Source organism: Loxodonta africana, chromosome 7, assembly GCF_030014295.1.
Source record: "Loxodonta africana isolate mLoxAfr1 chromosome 7, mLoxAfr1.hap2, whole genome shotgun sequence".
NCBI lineage: Eukaryota > Metazoa > Chordata > Mammalia > Proboscidea > Elephantidae > Loxodonta > Loxodonta africana.
Window position 1 is genome coordinate 62,735,461 of NC_087348.1, and position 20,671 is coordinate 62,756,131.

Consider the following 20,671-nt stretch of genomic DNA (forward strand, 5'->3'; position numbering starts at 1 on the left):
CACCTCTGTTAAATTTTCACAAAAGAAAAAACTTTGAACACTAATGTAAAATAAACAGACAAAACACCTTAATAGTTAAAAGTCATATTTTTAATTGCCATACATATGCTGATATTATTTTCATGTCTTAAAATTTAATACAAATAAAATATTTCCATAATAATATTAATTTCAAAGAAGAGAGTGTACCCACACTCATTTAAGCTAATTAAATAGCATGAGGGGTCACAGTAATAAATACATAATTCACACTGCTGAACTCCCTTCAATTGTTCAAGCCTGAATAAAGTGCCAAGGCAGCGGCTGCAATGCCAGAATAGATCAGAGTAATTAATCAGTGTCAAACAGATAAAATGACTGATGGTTTTACACATATGTACTGTGGTGAAAGCTGCAAGGGGCACTCTCTATAGAGCTAAACTAAACCACCTTGTTTTTATCGTAGGCAGATACCTATCAGTATACCACAAGGCAGTGCTGCAGTTTAATCGAGAAAAAATTGATTGCATTTCAATCCTGTTATAGTGTTTTTTAAAATTAATTTCTTATGGAGTAATGCATTTCATCCCCCAGAAAGAAAAACAAAGCAAAACAAAGCCTAAGTAATGAATATCACTATTAAAGCTCAGAGTTAAAAAAAGAAACAAATTCTCCAGCATATAAAAGCTTAAATCTATGCAGAGAAAGAGAAATAAATAGCCTGACCTTGGCCATATTTTCAAAGCCAAATCACATGAAAAAATTTTGAATGTTTAAAGTAAAAACTGCCATGCAAGCTGGTACAAAACATGTCATTACTAAAAACAAACAAAAAAACACCCTGAATTTAAACTATAAGTGTTCTCTAACTCGTTTGAGAGTGTTCATTCTGGGATGCCGGCCCTTTATTTCCACAATCCTGGAAGTGCTCAAACGTTTAGAGCACTTTTTTTAGAATTATTTTTAGAAACAGGCTGTAAATCAAAAAACAAAATAGAACAAAACAAGGCTCATTATTTTATAGTTCCATTTTGCTTTCAACCAAATGTATATTTTTAAGTATAGGAATTTCTCTATTCTCATTGTCTCTTGCTGATTTCAAAAAATCAAGTCTATCCCCTAAGGTTTACTATTACTGCAGATATTCACACACACACACACACACACACATGCACACGCAAGCACAGACACACACACACACAATCTAGACAGAATAACTGTATAGCTATGCTTATATATATATATTTTTTGGTGAGCCTATTCTTTTATTTTATTTTATAATAATTTTTATTGAGCATTAAGTGAACGTTTACAAATCAAGTCAGTCTGTCACATATAAGCTTATATACACCTTACTCCATACTCCCACTTACTCTCCCCCTAATGAGTCAGCCCTTCCAGTCTCTCCTTTCGTGACAATTTTGCCAGTTTCTAACCCTCTCTACCCTCCTATCTCCCCTCCAGACAGGAGATGCCAACACAGTCTCAAGTGTCCACCTGATACAAGTAGCTCACTCTTCATCAGCATCTCTCTCCTACCCATTGTCCAGTCCCTTCCATGTCTGATGAGTTGTCTTTGGGAATGTTCCTGTCCTGGGCCAACAGAAGGTTTGGAGACCATGACCACCGGGATTCTTCTAGTCTCAGTCAGACCATTAAGTCTGGTCTTTTTATGAGAATTTGGGGCCTGCATCCCACTGATTTCCTGGTCCCTCAGGGGTTCTCTGTTGTGCTCCCTGTCAGGCCAGTCATCGGTTGTGGCCGGGCACCAACTAGTTCTTCTGGTCTCAGGATGACGTAAGTCTCTGGTTCATGTGGCCCTTTCTGTCTCTTGGGCTCATAGTTATCGTGTGACCTTGGTGTTCTTCATTCTCCTTTGATCCAGGTGGGTTGAGACCAATTGATGCATCTTAGATGGCCGCTTGTTAGCATTTAAGACCCCAGACGCCACATTTCAAAGTGGGATGCAGAATGTTTTCATAATAGAATTATTTTGCCAGTTGACTTAGAAGTCCCCTTAAGCCATAGTCCCCAAACCCCCGCCCTTGCTCCACTGACCTTTGAAGCATTCAGTTTATCCCGGAAACTTCTTTGCTTTTGGTCCAGTCCAGTTGAGCTGACCTTCCGTGTATTGAGTATTGTCCTTCCCTTCACCTAAAGTAGTTCTTATCTATTAACTAATTAGTAAATAACCCTCTCCCACCCTCCCTCTCTTGTAACCACAAAAGTATGTGTTCTTCTCAGTTTATACTATTTTTCAAGATCTTAGAAAAAAAAATTTTTTTTTGTAATAGTGGTCTTATACAATACTTGTCCTTTTGCCTCTGACTAATTTCGCCCAGCATAATGCCTTCCAGGTTCCTCCATGTCATGAAATGTTTCACAGATTCTTCACTGTTCTTTATCGATGCATAGTATTCCATTATGTGAATATACCACAATTTATTTACCCATTCATCCGTTGATGGACACCTTGGTTGCTTCCAGCTTTTTGCTATTGTAAACAGTGCTTGATATATTTTTTTCCATCCTTTGAGTTTTAGTTTGTTTGTGTCTCTAAGTCTAAGGTGTGTCTCTTGTAGGCAGCATATAGACGGATCGTGTTTCTTTATCCAGTCTGAGACTCTCTGTCTCTTTATTGGTGCGTTTAGTCCATTTACATTCAGCGTAATTATAGATTAAAAAAAAAAAAATTTTTATGTGTTTAGTCATTTTGATGCCTTTTTATGTGTATTGTTGACAATTTCATTTTTCCACTTACTTTTTTGTGCTGATATGTTTTTCTTTATAAATTGTGTATTCCTCATTTTCATAGTATTTGACTTTATGTTTGCTGAGTCGTTACGTTTTAATTGGCTTTTATTTTGAGTTATGGAGTTGTTATACCTCTTTGTGGTTACCTTAATATTTACCCCTATTTTTCTAAGTAAAAACCTAACTTGTATTGTCCTATATCGCCTTGTATCCCTCTCCATATGGCAGTTCTATGCCACCTGTATTTAGTCCCTCTTTTTGATTATTGTGATCTTTTACATACTGACTTCAATGATTCCCTGTTTTGAGCGTTTTTTTTTTTTTAATCTTAATTTGTTTTTGTGATTTCCCTATTTGAGTTGATATCAGGATGCTCTGTTCTGTGACCTTGTGTTGTGCTGGTATCTGATATTATTGGTTTTCTGACCAAACAATTTCCTTTAGTATTTCTTGTAGCTTTGGTTTGGTTTTTGCAAATTCTCTACGCTTGTGTTTATCTGTAAATGTCTTAATTTCACCTTCATATTTCAGAGAGAGTTTTGCTGGATATATGATCCTTGGCTGGCAGTTCTTCTCCTTCAGGGCTCTGTATATGTCATCCCATTGCCTTCTTGCCTGCATGCTTTCTGCTGAGTAGTCTGAACTTATTGATTCTCCATTGTAGGAGACCTTTCTTTTATCCCTGGCTGCTTTTAAAATTTTCTCTTTATCTTTGGTTTTGGCAAGTTTGATGATAATATGCCTTGGTGATTTTCTTTTTGGATCAATCTTAAATGGGGTTCGATGAGTATCTTGGATAGATATCCTTTCGTCTTTCATGATGTCTGGGAAGTTTTCTGCCAACAGATCTTCAACTATTCTCTCTGTGTTTTCTGTTATCCCTCCCTGTTCTGGGACTCCAATCACACGCAAGTTATTCTTTTTGATAGAGTCCCACATGATTCCTAGGGTTTCTTCATTTTTTTTAATTCTTTTATCTAATTTTTTTTCAGCTATATTGGTGTTAATTCCCTGGTCCTCCAGATTTCCCACTCTGCATTCTAATTGCTTGAGTCTGCTCCTCTGACTTCCTATTGTGTTGTCTAATTCTGTAATTTTATTGTTAATCTTTTGGATTTCTACATGCTGTCTCTCTATGGATTCTTGCAACTGATTAATTTTTCCACTATGTTCTTGAATAATCTTTTTGAGTTCAACTTCTTTATCCGTGTGTTCCTTGGCTTTTTGTGTAGATCGCCTTATTTCATTTCTGAGGTCATCCCTGATTTCTTTAAGCATTCTGTAAATTAGTTTTTTATATTCTGTATCTGATAATTCCAGGATTGTATCTTCATTTGGGAAGGATTTTGATTCTTTAGTTTGGGGAGTTGTAGAAGCAGTCATGGTCTGCTTCTTTATGTGGTTTGATATCGACTGCTGTCTCCGAGCCATCACTAAGATATTGTAGTGATTTATTCTATATTTGCTCACTGAGTCTTACCTTGTTTTGTTTTCTTTCAATATTCGTAGATGGGCTACTAGATTGTGCTGTCTTGATTGTTGTAGCCCTTGAATCACTTATGTCCTATTACCAGTTGGTTTGGGCTGTTACCAGATATATAAGCGTAAGAGTCCATTCACTATTCTTGAGTAGAATCTGATTTTGGGTCATCAAGTGTGTGGTGCAGACTGTCACCTATCCACCTAGAGAAGTAGTGGTGATAGTTGTGTGCACCAGATTCTAGAAGCAGCTGGGGTTCACACTCCGGGAGGGGGGGCAGGATGCTGACAGGCTTCCCTCAAGTGTCAGTGAGGTAGGTGTGTCTCTATTCCTAAAGCACCTTGGTGGGTGGGCTCTGCAGCTGTGCCTTAGGCCCCCAATGCAAGTACCTCTACAGATTGGTAGGTGTCACCCTCCTTAGACCCCTAAGGCAGGAGGCTAGGTGGTCTGGGGGGAGCTTCAGCCCTCAGTTCCCTGTTGTGGGTTAGCGAGGGCTCTGTTGAATATGCAGAGATGTCAGACCTGGGAAACTTGTCTTTCCAGTAAATCCACTAAAACAATTGCAGTCAGATCCCTATCAGAAATGCCTTTGCATTATAATAGCCACCTTGTTCCCTGTAGGGATGAAAGCCCAAGACTGTGGATCACATATGCTTGGCTGGAGCTGGTTCTGTGTTTTTAGTCCAATTAGGGAAGGATTTTTGGTCCCTGGGTTTTTTGTAGTTGCTTCCCACAGGCCAGGAGAATGGGTTAGGAAAAGACAAAAAAAACAGGAAAAGAAAAACCGCAGAGCAGTTCTCCCTCTGGCTCAGCAAATTCCAATGTTAATGAAGCTGCCTGGGAAGGGGAGGGGAGGGTTCAGATAAATAGGAGAGAGTAGCACCCCAGAATATAGACAAAGTTACTTATCTTGCTTGGGATGACTATTTTACCTGAGATTCCCGAGGGGCATGTCGACTGTGTGCGCTGGCTGGGTAGAGATTGTCCCCGATAGTCAGGCCCACGTCCCGTGCTTGCGCTGTCTCAGAAGCCACGGTCAGTTCCTCCGCTCCCACTCCAAAGCCCAGCGCCAAGTTTCCCTGGCTGGGACGCTGCACTCCCGGCTCCAAAACCAGTTGCTGCCTCCCGGTGACTACTCCTCCTGTCAGCTGCGTCACTGTGCTGCCTGCATGCACTGGCTGGGCTTCCCCCGAGGTCAGTTCAGGGGGCTAGGGCTGCGCCCCGTTTTTGCGCCGTCTCAGGGTGCTGTGCTCAGTTCCCCTGCACCCAGTCCAAAGCCCGGTGCCAAGGTTTCCTGACTGGGACGCTGGCTCCAGGCTCCGAAAACAGTCGCTACCTCCCCGTGGTTGTTCGTTCTCAGTCTCTGTCACTCAGGTCAACTCTTTAAATCTGTGTTTGTTGGTCAGGGTTCAAAGATTATCATGTATGTGATTGATTCACTTGTTTTTCCAAGTCTTTGTTGCAAGAGGGATCCGAGGTAGCGCCTACCTAGTCAGCCATCTTGGCCCCACCCCTATGCTTATAATATTTTATATATTTAAAATAATCCTGTCATATTACCTTCTGGACACTAAGATACATTTTACATATAAAAAAAGAAAAAAAATTTTTTTAATATGTAAAAAAAAAAAATAGGCAGTATATTTTCTGATTAGACTCTTGGCTTTATCTAATTTTATCTAAAAAATGTTATAACATGTAGAGTCAAAAACTACTTTCAGTTTAACTAAACCCAACAATAAACCAGTTACTGTTGAGTTGATTCCAACTTATGGTAATACCATGTGGATCACAGTAGAACTGAATCCACATGGTTTTCAACCGCTGATTTTTCACAAGTAGATTGTCAGGCCTATCTTCTGTAGACGCCTCTAGGCGGACTCAAACCTCCAACCATTCAGTTAACAGCCAAGTGCATTAATCTTTTGCACCAACAGGGACTGCCAACCAAGTACAGCAATTAGCTAAATGTCCTTTGTGTGGTATTACTCAAGGTGATGAGAGGAAATTAGACTTCAAGGACTTAATGCATATTACTGCATTTATTCAGCAGAATATTTATATGTGAAATAGCATATCAGATCAAAAAGGATTGAGAGAGGCAAAGAACTCATCTTCCACTACAACTCTATCACAGCACACTGGGATGTTATAACACAGATGTATGCATGAATTGATCAGGGAGAACAAAGAAGGGAGCAATTAAGTCTCTGAGGACAATAAGGAAAGATTTACAGAAGTGAGCTGGGTCATAAAGGGTAATGTGGAATTTATCAAGTGAAAGAGGTCAAAGCAGCATTCTAGGTAGAAGAATATCTTGGACAAAGATAAGGATGAGGAAAATGTAGCAAAGTTAGCTAGAAAATAGACAGTCTGTAAGGGTAGTAGGGTTGCATGGCTGATTAATGTAATCACTGTCGATAAGTTGTACACCTGTAAAAAGTTGAATTGGCAAAAGCTGTATGACAGAGAGATTTACAAAAATGACCATAAGTAAATAAACAAAAAGTAGCTGCTGAGACTGCTTATGTATAACCAGACACCTCATGGGACTTAGTTACTTGGTTTGGAGGTCTAGGGTCATGGTTTCATGGAATATACCAGTTAATTGGCCTAATAACATGTTTAGCGTTTCTGTTCTACCTCCTAGTTCATTGCATAGAAACTGAGGTCTTAAAAGCCTGCAAGTGACTCTCCAAGGCACAATTGGTCTCTATTCACCTGAAGCAAAAGAGGAAGAAGGAGGGTCAGGAATAGGAGCAGGAAATGGGATGTGTGGGTAATTGCTTCCTTTGCTATGAGACCAAAAGAACTGTATGGTGGTTGGCAACCATTACTGAGCATTTTGATCAAAGATTCTATAGAAGAACCCTGATCAAAAGGGTGAAAATGCAGAGCAGAATTTGAAATTCTCATGGAATCTGGATTTTACGAAGCCATAGAGGCTAGATGAAACCCCTGAAACTACTACTCTGAGATCATCTTTAAACCTGAAACCAGAAAAAAAAAGTATCCCTGAATTCCTCTTAAAACCAAACAACAGTTTAGCTTAACTAGTGAAGGGTCTGGCTTGAGTATTATACTCTTTTAAGATCTATCTATATGGCATCAAACTGACAACAGCAACTCGAAAGATTAGATAGGAACCTTGTAGGGGGAGTGAGTTTATGTTAATGACAGAGGACAACTCAGAAAAGGTGAGAACGGCCGCACAATGTACATGATGTCACTGAGCTGTACCTGTAGGAACTGTTGAATTGGTTTATGCTTTGCTGTGTATATTCTCCACGAGCAAAAAATAAACTCTTAGAAAAAAGAACAGCATATGTAAGAGGAGCATATGATGGGCTTACATGGGATAGGGGATGATGAGAAATGATGGTCACACTGTAAAGGGCCATGGCAAGGAGTCTGGATTTTATCCAGATATTGACTACCCAGTGAGGGTTTTTTTTTTTAATTAACTTTATTGAGGCATAATTTACATACAGTAAAATATGCACATGTCAAATGTATAAACAATATATCATTTTCATAAATTCAGCCTATTCCAAAGTCTCAAAGATTATCTGTTATGTTATCTTTTAGAAGTTTAACAGTTTTAGTTTTTATTTCTTCTGATTTGTTCACTAAAGTTTTCAATTTAATTGGATAAAGCTATTCATTGTATTGTCTTATAATTAAAAAAAAAAATCTAATGGTTCTGTAGTTACATTCTCTTTTTCATTCCTAACATTGTTTATTTGTGCTTTCTGTTGTTTTGCCTTAACCAATCTCAACAGGGATTTGTTTACTTTATTAGTCAGAGAACCACTTTTCGATTTCTTTTTGAAATTCTCTATTAGTTTCTTTGATTAATTTATTATTTCCTTCATTTTATTTTTTTTTTGGATTATTCTATTCATGGTTATAGCCTGAAGGGCATCATTGATACACAAACCTTATAGGAGAGTCTACTGCTCTATAAGGAACCCTGGTAGCACAACTGTTAAGTGTTCCGCTGCTAATTGGAAGGTTGGCAGTTTGAACACACCCCGTTGCTCCACTGAAGAAAGACCTGGTGATCTGCTCAAATAAAGATTACAGCCCAGGATATCCTACGGTGCAGTTCTACTCTGTCACACGGGTTGGTATGAGTCAGAATCGACTCAATGGCTCACAACAACACTGCACAATAAACATGTGACGGAATCAAGCGAACCTAGTGTTTTATCCTCATTTTCTGGGAAGACATTGCTGTATGTCACAATGCTGACCAGCACTCCTAAAAATGAACATCCCTCAAAGAGAAAAATATTGTATGATTCCACTTCTATGAAATATCCAGAACAGGCAAATACACAGAAATCAAAGTTCATCAGCGGTTACCTGGCGCAGGTGGGAGTGCTGCTTAAGCAGTAAAGAGTTTTTGTTAAGGGTGATGAAAAAAATGCAAACAGATGGTTGTGACTGCTGCACAACACGGTGAATGTTAATGTCACTGAACTGTACCCATAAAAATCGTTGAAATGTTTTGTTATATATATTTTGCCACAATAAAAATAAAATAAAAAGTACTATCCTCCTCTTTTAACGACATTATCGTTCTCCATCATCTACAGTAAGCTCCAACTTTGGAGCTGGGACTACCCTTCTCCACTATTCTCTGTATCTATCCAAGAGTTGATGACCCTCAGCCCCATCCTCTTCTCATACCCTGACCATTTCTAATATTTTATATCATCCTCTCCGTTCCTTTTGCCACCGACTTATTCCTAGAGTCACTACAAAATTTCACTCAGCAAGGGATGGTAAATCTTTTTTAAACAGAAAAAAAAAAAACAAAAAACTAATGTTTCTCCTTACTTAAAAATCCTCAATGCCTCCCAATTACACCACAAATTCTTTTCCTAGCTAATAAAATCTTCCATCATCTGACCTCCTTCCAGTCTGTCCATTCAAATTTATCTCATTACTCCCCAATGCACAGCTCCCTCCACTAGTCAGGCTGGTCTTCTTACAAACACTTCGCACTAATTCCTAAGAGTGTCCCATTAGTCTCTCTGTCTACAATGCTTTCCACCATTTCCTCTTCTCCTACTCAAATCTACACAGGGTTCAAGAACTGGTCAAATTCTACATTCCTTGGTTTTAAACCTTACTGGCTGTTCACTTATATGTGTACCGATCTGAATTCTTAAGTACCTAAACACTTAGCTTCAAAAGTCAGAATTTGATTATAGAATGTTTAAAAAATTTTATTACATATAAATCTTCTGAAAGACTCCTGAGGGCAGAAAATGTAACATAATTTTCAAAACAACTATATTTTGAACACAGAAACTATTGAATAACATTGCCTTTAATTTATACTTTACCTCTTTTGGTGACATTTCTCTTTACTCACTTGGGAAACGGAAATATTTTCTTTTAGTTATATTTGCAACTTACTAAATATTAAGTTACTGCCTAAAGAAGTTTTATGAATTATTTCGTGGTACTTAAAATAAAAGCTACATAATATACTATACATTTTAATTGGCAGAAATAAGATTTACATCCCAGCTAGGAGCAAGGGAGAATGAAGAAAACCAAAGGCGCAAGGGAAAGATTAGTCCAAAAGAATAATCGACCACAAATACCACAACCTCCACCAGACTGAGCCCAGAACAACTGGATGGCACCCAATTACCACCACTGATTGCTCTGGCAGGGATCACAATAGAGGGTCTATAACGAAATTCAAATTCATACACACACAAAAAGACCAGGCTTGCTGGTCTGACAGAAACTGGGGAAACCCTAAGAGTACGGCCCCTGGATACCCTTTCAACTCAGTACTGAAGCTGCTCCTGAGGTTCACCCTTTAGCCAAAGATTAGACAGGTCTATAGGGCCACCAATAACACACATGAGAGATGGACTTCATAGTTCAATCATGTATATGAGACTAATGGGCATACCAGCCCGAAATCACAGAGAAGGGGGGAGTGTTGACACATCACAGGGGTAGGCAACCAATGTCACAAAACAATTTGTGTATTAACTGTTTAATGAGAAACTAATTTGCTCTGTAAACTTTCCCCTAAATCACAATAAAAACAAAAAAGATTTAAATAAAATTTTCTTTAAATGACTTCTTTAATGAAATTATATGCATCTAAAATTTATATAGATGGTAAACCCTATAAACAACTTAGCATTTGTTATATTGCCTCAAACACAGTGGGCACTTAAAAAGTGGCTGAAGAATGAATGAATACTGGTTACTTCAGAATGAGTAAGATGCTTTTCTTTCTCACCTGCTTTCACTGAAAATGGCTTTTCCAATAGAAATATTGTTTGTTTCCAGTGTGTTCTGGTACTCTGGGGACCCGTAGAAAACATGACCTGCATCGGTAAAGTCAAAAGTATCTGATGAAGTACAGGACTTTTAATATCATGTTACATTAATCAACTGTAACAAATGCAAGCTGCATTTGCTTACAAAATCAAAATGCTTATGATCAAACACCTTGGGGCACAAAAACAAAATACAATGTACTTTGCATAATTAAGTCTTGTAAGATAACTCATGATACTTACCCTGTTGTGGCAATTCTTCTCAAAGTATATATCAAAGTAACCAGCAACTGCCTGTTTAAAAAAAAAAAAAGAAAGAAAATAATCATTAAGCTAATCACATGCAGTAATAAGTGATTATACAGTCTTTTAAGACCCAGCAAATGAGAAATCATTTCAACGACTAGAAGCCTCTGCAATTTACGGCAGGTCACTTTTTTTTCTAGAAAAGATGCTGTAAGTAAAAATGAAGCAACAAAATGGGTAACATGGGTAATCAGCTAATCAATATTTGATTTTATGGGAGAAAAAGTGCATGCGAGACAACTGAATGGTAAGAGACCACACTGAGAGGAGGCCCAGCTGGCCCGTAGCCAATGCAGGTTCCCCAGCTGTGGCACCCACACACGGATAAAGCCATCTTGGACCCTCCAGCTCTGGTTAGGCCTCCAGACAATTGTAGCTACATGAGAGGCTCCAGGAGAGACCAGGAGAAGAACTATTCGTGTAAGTCCAGTCCAGATCACAGAACCATGAACAAATAAGTATCAATGATTGTGGCTTCAAGCCACTAAGTTTTGGAGTGGTTTGTTATACAGCAATAAATAACTGAAACACACTCTTTACACAAAGCTAACTCATTCGATTCCTTCTGATCTCATGCATCCCATTTTTTAAAAATAATTTTTATTGTGCTGTAAGCGAAAGTTTACAAATCAAGTCAGTCTCTCACATATAAACTTATATACACCTTACTACACTCCCACTTACTCTCCACCTAATGAGTCAGCCTGCTCCCTCCTTCCAGTCTCTCCTTTCGTGACCGTTTTGCCAGTTTCTAATCCCCTCTACCCTCCCATCTCCCCTCCAGACAGGAGATGCCAACATAGTTTCAAGTGTCCACCTGATGCAAGTAGCTCACTCCTCATCAGCATCTCCCTCCAACCCATTGTCCAGTCCAATGCATGTCTAATGAGTTGGCTTTGGGAATGGTTCTTGTCCTGGGCCAACAGAAGGTTTGGGGACCATGACCACTGGGATTCTTCTAGTCTTAGTCAGACCATTAAGTCTGGTCTTTTTGTGAGAACTTGGGGTCTGCATCCCACTGTTCTCCTGCTCCCTCAGGGGTTCTCTGTTGTGCTCCCTGTCAGGGCAGTCATCGGTTGTGGCCTGGCACCATCTAGTTCTTCTGGTCTCAGGATGATGTAGTCTCTAGTTCATGTAGCCCCTTCTGTCTCTTAGGCTCATAATTACCTTGTAACCTTGGTGTTTTTCATTCTCCTTTGACCCAGGTGGGTTGAGACTCATTGATGCATCTTAGATGGCCGCTTGCTAGCGTTTAAGACCCTAGACGCCACACTTCAAAGTGGAAAGACGCCACATTTCAAAGTGGGATCGTGCATCCAATTTTAAAGCAAAGTACTATGAATATTTTTGTGACGAGGACAATGGAAATAATTTTTAAATACTGCCTATTTTTTTCTGAAGATGAAAGTCAGTAATAGTACTCAAATAAAACTTACGTTTAAGCAAATACCTAAAGGAGAAACTCCAAATTAACTCTAAGGGTTATTGTGCAAAAAAAAAAAAGCCTTCAAAAGAAATTATATACTCAGAAGAAATAGATAATTTTTATATTTTTAAAATTTAAATGATACCATTCTTTTTTTTTTCACTAATGGGACTAGCTTGACTTAAACTACTTTTAAAACTGGCATTAAATAAAGCTTGTAAAGTGTTAAAAAAGAGGACGATGATCATTGAAAAATCACTATAAAACTAATTTGTGTACTGTGCTGCTTATGTTCAGAATGTGAAGTTTTATTGATCTTGTAGGGTAAATACAGATTGGATCCAAACCCAATTCAATGTTTAACCTTAAAGTTCATTACAGTTTAGATACCAAGAAAGAACTGAATCAGTATTATGATTCTGTCACGCAGAAATTATAAAGCAATGTAGCTACACAACTCAGCCATAGATTATTGTAGAAAACCATGTAGCTAAACAGAATATTTTTAAAACATAACTTTCTTCAGCTGATTTCCTAATATGTAACATATTCTTCCACAGACTAACTCAACTGAGTTCTTAAATTTCGTCCTTTATGCCTGCCTTGTTCACCACTGTATCTTTAGTGCCCAGAGCAGTGTCCAGCACATAAAACAAAAATAGTAGACAATAAATATTTGCTGAGTGTTTACTACACATGATTCTAACATAGTACTTACCACACTATATTATAGTTAGTTTGCCCTATCAGACACCACCAATCTATTTAAGAGCAGGATCTATGCGTATCTCATATTTCTATTCGCCTTATCCAGCATGATGTCTGTTACATAGTAAGGTTCTCAATAAATTTGAGTCAAATTCAATATTTCAGTCTAGCTAATTAATAGCTGGCTTTATCATGATGTGTTGTTGTTAGGTGCCATCAAGTCAATTTTGACTCATAGTGACCCCATGTGACAGAGTAAAACTGCCCCATAGGGTTTTTCAAGGCTGTAATCTTTGGGAAGAAATTGTCATGTCTTTCTCCTGCAGAACTACAGGGAAGGTTCGAACTGTAAATTTTTCAGTCAGCAGCTGCACTTAACTATTGCACCATCAGGGCTCATTAGCCTTTATTATGTAGTTGGTAAAACTTATTAAATTGTTCTCTAACTGAACATGGATAAAACTAATAATTTTCAACTCTGAAAAAATGAAGTATGGGAGCAAATATGGAGGGGAGAAAGCTAGAGAAGAGGATTCTGTAATTCTGTGTATGAAACTGTACAAGCCTCAGTCTAATCCCTGAACTATACATATTCAACTAAGACTGAAATCAATAAAACAAGGGCTTAGAAACTGAACTGAAATCTGAATTACTGGCACAAATCTCAGGATTAACCTCCGAATAAAATATGTGTGAGAAAGACCCAAACCAGCAAGTAAGGGTTTAGAGAACTGAGATGACATTTGAAAAACTGGTAGAAGTTTCAGACTAACGCATAAACTATGTATCTGCAGGAGAGATCCTGAACAGCACAGTGACAGCTTGGAGAATGCAAATGAGATGTGAACCACTGTCTGCCCAACGCTGAGACAGAACTTACGGTATGACCCTAATGAGTTGAGTGTCTGCTAAAACCAAATATCAACATTCTTCAGAAGATATAACAAAACCCTGACATAAAAAAAAAAAAAAAAACATAACATGCACAATGTCCAGGATACAATCCAAAATTACTCAACGTATTAAGAACAGGAAAATGTGACCAACTCTCAAGAGAAAAGATAATCAACAGATGCCAACTTTGAGATGACCCAGATGATGGTACTATCAGATAAAGACTATGAAGCAGGAATTATAACTATGCTCCATGAGGTAAAAGAAAACACACTAAAATGAATCAAAAGATAGAATTTTAGTGGAGAAATAGAAACTGGAAAAAAAAAATGGAAATTTTAGAACCAAAAAATGCAATAACTAAAACAAAAACCTCTCTGGGCTGGATAGCAGAATGCAGACAACAGAGTGGAAAAAAAATCAGTGAATCTGAAGATAGATCAACAGAAATTTTCAATTTGAAGATCCAAGGGGAAAAAGATTGAAATAAAATGCACAGTCTCTGGGATCCACGTATCTAACATATGTATAACTGTAGACCTAAATGTAAAACCAAAAGATTGGAGCAGAAAAAAACCTAGAATTCTATACGCAGCAAAAATATCCACCAGAAAAGAAAGCAACTAAAGACATTTTCAAGTAAAGGAAAATTAAAAGAAATCATTGCCAAAAGACTTTCCCTAGGAGACATTTTAAAGGAAGTTCTTTATGATGAGGAAACCCTGATGCTGTAGTAGTTAAGTGTTACAGCTGCTAACCAAAGGGTCAGCAGTTCAAATCCACCAGGCGCTCCTTGGTAACCCTTTGGGGCAGTTCTGCTCTGTTCTATAAGGTTGCTATGGGTCAGAATCAACTTGACAGCAATGGATTTTTTTGTTTGTTTGTTTTCTTTATGATGATTGGAAACGATACTAGAAGGAAACCTAGAACATCAGGAATAAAGCAAAAACAACAGAAATGGTATACAGATGGGTAAATATAAAAGAATGCTGTTTCCCCTTCATATTCTTTAAAACATTTATGCTTACTTAAAGCAAAAATTATAATATTATCTGGTCAAGTTCTTAATATAAGCAGATGTAATCATAAAGACCAGTGGTAGGGGCAGAAGGGTAAAATCTCGCCAATATTTACAGGTGTTTATAGTACTTGGAAGTGGAGAAGGATACTTCTTCATTTTTAAGTGTAACACACATGACAGAAACTTACAATAAAGAATACTACTACAAATCAGTAAGGAAATGATTAATAACCCAAAAGAAAAATGAACACAAGACAATCAAATGATTAGTAAGCTTGTGAAAAAATGTGGGGCCTATTTAGAAAAAAAAGTAAATGAAAACAACCAGGTAAAAATTTCCTTTATTATGTTGGAGAAAAACAGTTTTTAAAAATGGTAATATCCACAGTGGGGAAAGCAGCACTCATATTGGGGAAATACCCTTTCTAGAGGGAAATGACAATACACATGAAAAGATTACAATGTTTGTATTGAAAAGTTAGACAGGAAATAGTACACATGGTATGGCTCCATATATATATATAAACTCAAAAGGAGCAAAACTAGTTTGTGGTGTTTATAATCATAACTTACAGTGTTGTAAGTCAGGAAAATACTTCCTTTGTGATAGTGGTAGAAACGACAAAGGGTTCCAAGGGAGGCTTCTGCAGTGCTGGTAATATTTTGTCTAAGCCGAATGCTGACTACACAGGGAGTGTATTTGTTTTGTGTAATTTTACCAAACTACACTTTTGATTTGTACACTTTTGTTTTACTAAATGTATATTACACACTCAATGAAAATTTTTACAGGATGTACAAACTCATTGACCCAGTAATTCTAAATTTCAGAAATAGTCTATGGAAGTTACTAAGTGTGCTTGCAAAAACTTACCAATGTTAATTTTAGCACATATTTTCAATAATATGTGATTGCTATAATTTATTATGCTAATAAATCATAGTATCTCCATATAATGGAGGAGTCCTGGTGGTACAATGGCTACGTGCTGGCTGCTAATCGAAAGGTAGGTAGTTTGAACCCACTCTGCCTCTCCGCAGGTGAAAAACCTGGTGATCTGCTTCTGTAAAACTTACAGCCAAGAAAACCCTATGTGGCAGTTCTACTCTGTCACATGGGGGAGCTATGAGCCAAAATAACTCTCTGGCACCCCACACCACCACCACCACCACCATTTGGCCAGCAAAAGTAAATCTGTAGAATATAAGATGTTAATAGGTGAAATAATGTGCAGAGGGAGGGAACAGACAGGAACTCTATAAAAAACCAAAAAACAAATCTGTTGCCATTGAGTCAATTCTGACCCACAGTGACTTTATACTTACTGCAAAAATTCTTTTGTAAACCTAAAACTGCTCTAAAAAATAAAGCCTAGTAATAAAAAGTAACCCTATAATTATTTATAGATTTGACAAAATATTCACGACATACTAGTAAATGAAAAGCAGCTTACCAAAGTGTGTACATTATAAACTCATTATGTTATGCAAATGTAAATAAATACACACACACACACACACCCCACCATCCAAATAATACAGTGGAAGAAATATCGGGTAGTTCCGGGCAATCGAAAAATAAATAGTTCAGTTTGGCAGAACCTACAAAAGTTAAACACAGAACTATTCTATGACCCAGTAATTCCTCTTTTAAGTATATACTCAAAAGAACTGAAAGCAGACTCAACCAGATACTTGTACACCAATGTTCACTGTAGCAATATTCACAATAGTCAAAAGGTAGAAACAGCCCAAGTATTCTGGGCAGGCAAAATGAAGTTCTGATATATGCTACAACAAGAATAAACTTTGAAAACATTATACTGCATGAAATACATCAGACACAACAGAACAAATATTGCATGACTCCATTTATATGAAATATCCAGAACAGGAAAATGCACAGAGACCAAAGTTTATTAGTAGTTACCAGGGACAGGCAGGAGGAGGATAGGGAAGTACAGCTTAAATGGTACAGAGTTTTTTTTAAGAGCAATGAAAAAATTTGGGAACAGACAGTGGTGACGGATGTATAATATGGTGGATGTAGTTAATGTCAGTGAATTATACATGTAAAAATGACCGAAATGTTTTGTTACATGTATTTTGCCACAATTAAATACAAAAAGACAATTTGGGGGGGAAAAAAAAAGAACAACTAGTTCATAAGTCTCAAGATAAATAAGAAAAATAAAAATGAAAGATAACGTTAATTTTGGTGTGAGCATATGGCAGGAATCCATGACAAAGATAAATCTGAAAAAGGATATTTTACAGTTTCCTTTGAAAGGTATGTTAGTATCTTTGATTCCTCATTCAGGTTTACCTTCAAAATCGCTTCCATAGCACAGATTAAGCAGGATGAGGAGAAAAACTAGGAAGAAGATCACCTGGGATTAAAAATTATGTGCAGATAACCTGCTCATCAGTTAGTATTCACAGAACTGAGGAACTAGAAGACTCGCGCTCTGAAAAACCAAAGGCAGCTTCTGGTTTTAAAATGAGTATACCCCTAAACACAAGCAAGACCTAGAATGTCACTCAAAGAGAAAGGATTTTAAAATAAGTATACCCCTGAACACAAGCAAGACCTAGAATGTCACTCAAAGAGAAAGGATTTTAAAATGAGTATAGCCCTGAACACAAGCAAGACCTAGAATGTCACTCAAAGAGAAAGGATTTTAAAATGAGCATACCCCTGAACACAAGCAAGACCTAGAATGTCACTCAAAGAGAAAGGATTTTAAAATGAGTATACCCCTAAACAAACACAAGCAAGACCTAGAATGTCACTCAAAGAGAAAGGATTTTAAAATGAGGATACCCCTGAACACAAGCAAGACCTAGAATGTCACTCAAAGAGAAAGGATTTTAAAATGAGGATACCCCTGAACACAAGCAAGACCTAGAATGTCACTCAAAGAGAAAGGATTTTAAAATGAGGATACCCCTGAACACAAGCAAGACCTAGAATGTCACTCAAAGAGAAAGGATTTTAAAATGAGGATACCCCTGAACACAAGCAAGACCTAGAATGTCACTCAAAGAGAAAGGATTTTAAAATGAGTATACCCCTAAACAAACACAAGCAAGACCTAGAATGTCACTCAAAGGATTTTAAAATGAGTATAGCCCTGAACACAAGCAAGACCTAGAATGTCACTCAAAGAGAAAGGATTTTAAAATGAGTATACCCCTGAACACAAGCAAGACCTAGAATGTCACTCAAAGAGAAAGGATTTTAAAATGAGTATAGCCCTGAACACAAGCAAGACCTAGAATGTCACTCAAAGAGAAAGGATTTTAAAATGAGCATACCCCTGAACACAAGCAAGACCTAGAATGTCACTCAAAGAGAAAGGATTTTAAAATGAGCATACCCCTGAACACAAGCAAGACCTAGGATGTCACTCAAAGAGAAAGGATTTTAAAATGAGTATACCCCTGAACACAAGCAAGACCTAGAATGTCACTCAAAGAGAAAGGATTTTAAAATGAGGATACCCCTGAACACAAGCAAGACCTAGAATGTCACTCAAAGAGAAAGGATTTTAAAATGAGTATACCCCTAAACAAACACAAGCAAGACCTAGAATGTCACTCAAAGGATTTTAAAATGAGTATAGCCCTGAACACAAGCAAGACCTAGAATGTCACTCAAAGAGAAAGGATTTTAAAATGAGGATACCCCTGAACACAAGCAAGACCTAGAATGTCACTCAAAGAGAAAGGATTTTAAAATGAGTATACCCCTGAACACAAGCAAGACCTAGAATGTCACTCAAAGAGAAAGGATTTTAAAATGAGGATACCCCTGAACACAAGCAAGACCTAGAATGTCACTCAAAGAGAAAGGACATATTTTTTTACTGTATGAATGATCTTTAATAATGATATTATAGGAAAAAAAAAACCCTTAAACTTTAAAGGTAGTCATATAAACCAAGTGAAGTATGATTAGTGTTTCTGCAATAAAGACAATTGAAAATAAGTAATAACTATATAATCAACCAAATATGTCGGCTGATTTGAGGATAAAACTATTTTCTTTGTCCGCAGAACATAAATACGCCACTGTTTTTTACTTTCACCACCCTGTTAGGTCACTTTGACAGGCCATTTCTGGTTTTTTAAATGTTAATTTCAATGAACTTTACTCTGTGAGGAAACCCTGGTGGCGTAGTGGTTCAGTGCTACGGCTGCTAACCAAAAGGTCGACAGTTTGAATCCACCAGGCCCTCCTTCGAAACTCTATGGGGCAGTTCTACTCCGTCCTATAGGGCTGCTATGAGTCGGAATCGACTTGATAGCAATGGGTTTGGTTTGGTTTTTTACTCTGTGAACGTCATTCAAATATTAGGGTAAATAACAAACCATAGGAAATTGAGAATGATGACTAACAGGCAATGGTAATAAATAACTGGAGCTACAACTTGACACGTGCTTGAAAAAGATCAGATAGGTTAGAAGGCCTGAGCACAAAACAAATTTCTCTTTTGTTCCACATATATATCTTGTCAAGGGCAATAAGAATTGCTGAGGGAAAAAAAAACAAAAGACATTAAAATTAAATGTCTCTAGCAGTTGCGTTAATCTTCAAAGCCAAGGGCATAATTAAAGAGTTGAAATTTCTTTAAGTTATACCACGGTCAGAAAAAATTTAGTTATAAAGCCCCTTAGACTGAAATAGGGATGGGGGGGGTGGTAATTAACAATAAAAACAACAATGATGATGATGATGGAAGAAAACCAAATAAAAGGAAAATACAGTGAACTTCTGGGACAGTTTGATCACTCTTGAAATTTGGTAAGAATCCTTCAACTGCACTGAAGCACACAGGAAAATAAAACAGACATGTAGCTTTATGGTATACTGTAAATATTCCTAAGCATTAGAATGAGCTGCTCCTCAGTTCTCTGTGGATCTCATAAAAGGGATAAAAATAACTCTGAGCATTTAAAAAACGAATCCTTTAAAAATCTGTCTTAAGCCACATTTTGCTTGCTTATCATCTCTGTACAAAGGTAAATGCAGTTCACTTTAGACATGCTCATTTGAAGAACAACGACTTGGAATAAAAATGAATTACTTTCTCATGTATTTTGGCATGATGCGTATTTCTTTAAAGAGGATACATCACGTGTATATTTAACAGGATGGCAGCCAATGAAATAAGACCAGACTAGACCTTATGAGGAAGAAGGAAATTAAAAATTATCATTATCACTATCACCTGCAGGGAGTAATTTATCACTTCTGTCCTTCACTGGTATCATGTTCCAACACCGTGTGGTTACAGCAGATACAATTAGGCAGCTGGCCACAGAAGTGGGAGGATAATGCGCTTTTGATGGAGTTTATCCGAGCATGGAGACAGAGTGCTTGTAATCCATGCAGCAGCATCACTATAACAAAAGTACAATTCGTTTTTTGTTGGAGTATTTCTTTCAAAATCTTAATATGGAATTCAAAAGCCACCTGAGAATGAGTCTGAAGCAACCAAAGAAAGAGTAAGCAGATAATGAATAAAAATGTTTATTATAGCTTACATCATTGTATATTAAGCAAACCAGATGAAAATGCAAACATAAGCCACACAAGCTGGTGCAATATGGAGCATGAACCCTGCAAGTGGTAAGTGGCATTTAAACGAAGAAGACATAAGCAACAAATATGAAAATCATATAGGATGATTTTTCTCCCAATATTAACTATACCTTAAATTATGGACTCTTCCTTCGTCAACTAATTTTCTATTTTATCCCAAGAGAAAATGTGCATC

At 37.4% G+C, this 20,671-nt stretch overlaps 1 protein-coding gene across 1 annotated transcript in view; it reads right to left on the minus strand.

Moving 5' to 3' along the window:
- PRMT3 (protein arginine methyltransferase 3) overlaps positions 1-20,671 on the minus strand; it is a 127,755-nt gene that overhangs the window by 18,253 nt on the left and 88,831 nt on the right. Inside the window, exons 14-15 of the mRNA XM_003411968.4 lie at positions 10,777-10,827; positions 10,494-10,581 (exon numbers count right to left, since the gene is read on the minus strand). Of these exons, the coding sequence (XP_003412016.2) occupies positions 10,494-10,581; positions 10,777-10,827 (139 nt within the window). The remainder of the gene's footprint in view (positions 1-10,493; positions 10,582-10,776; positions 10,828-20,671) is intronic.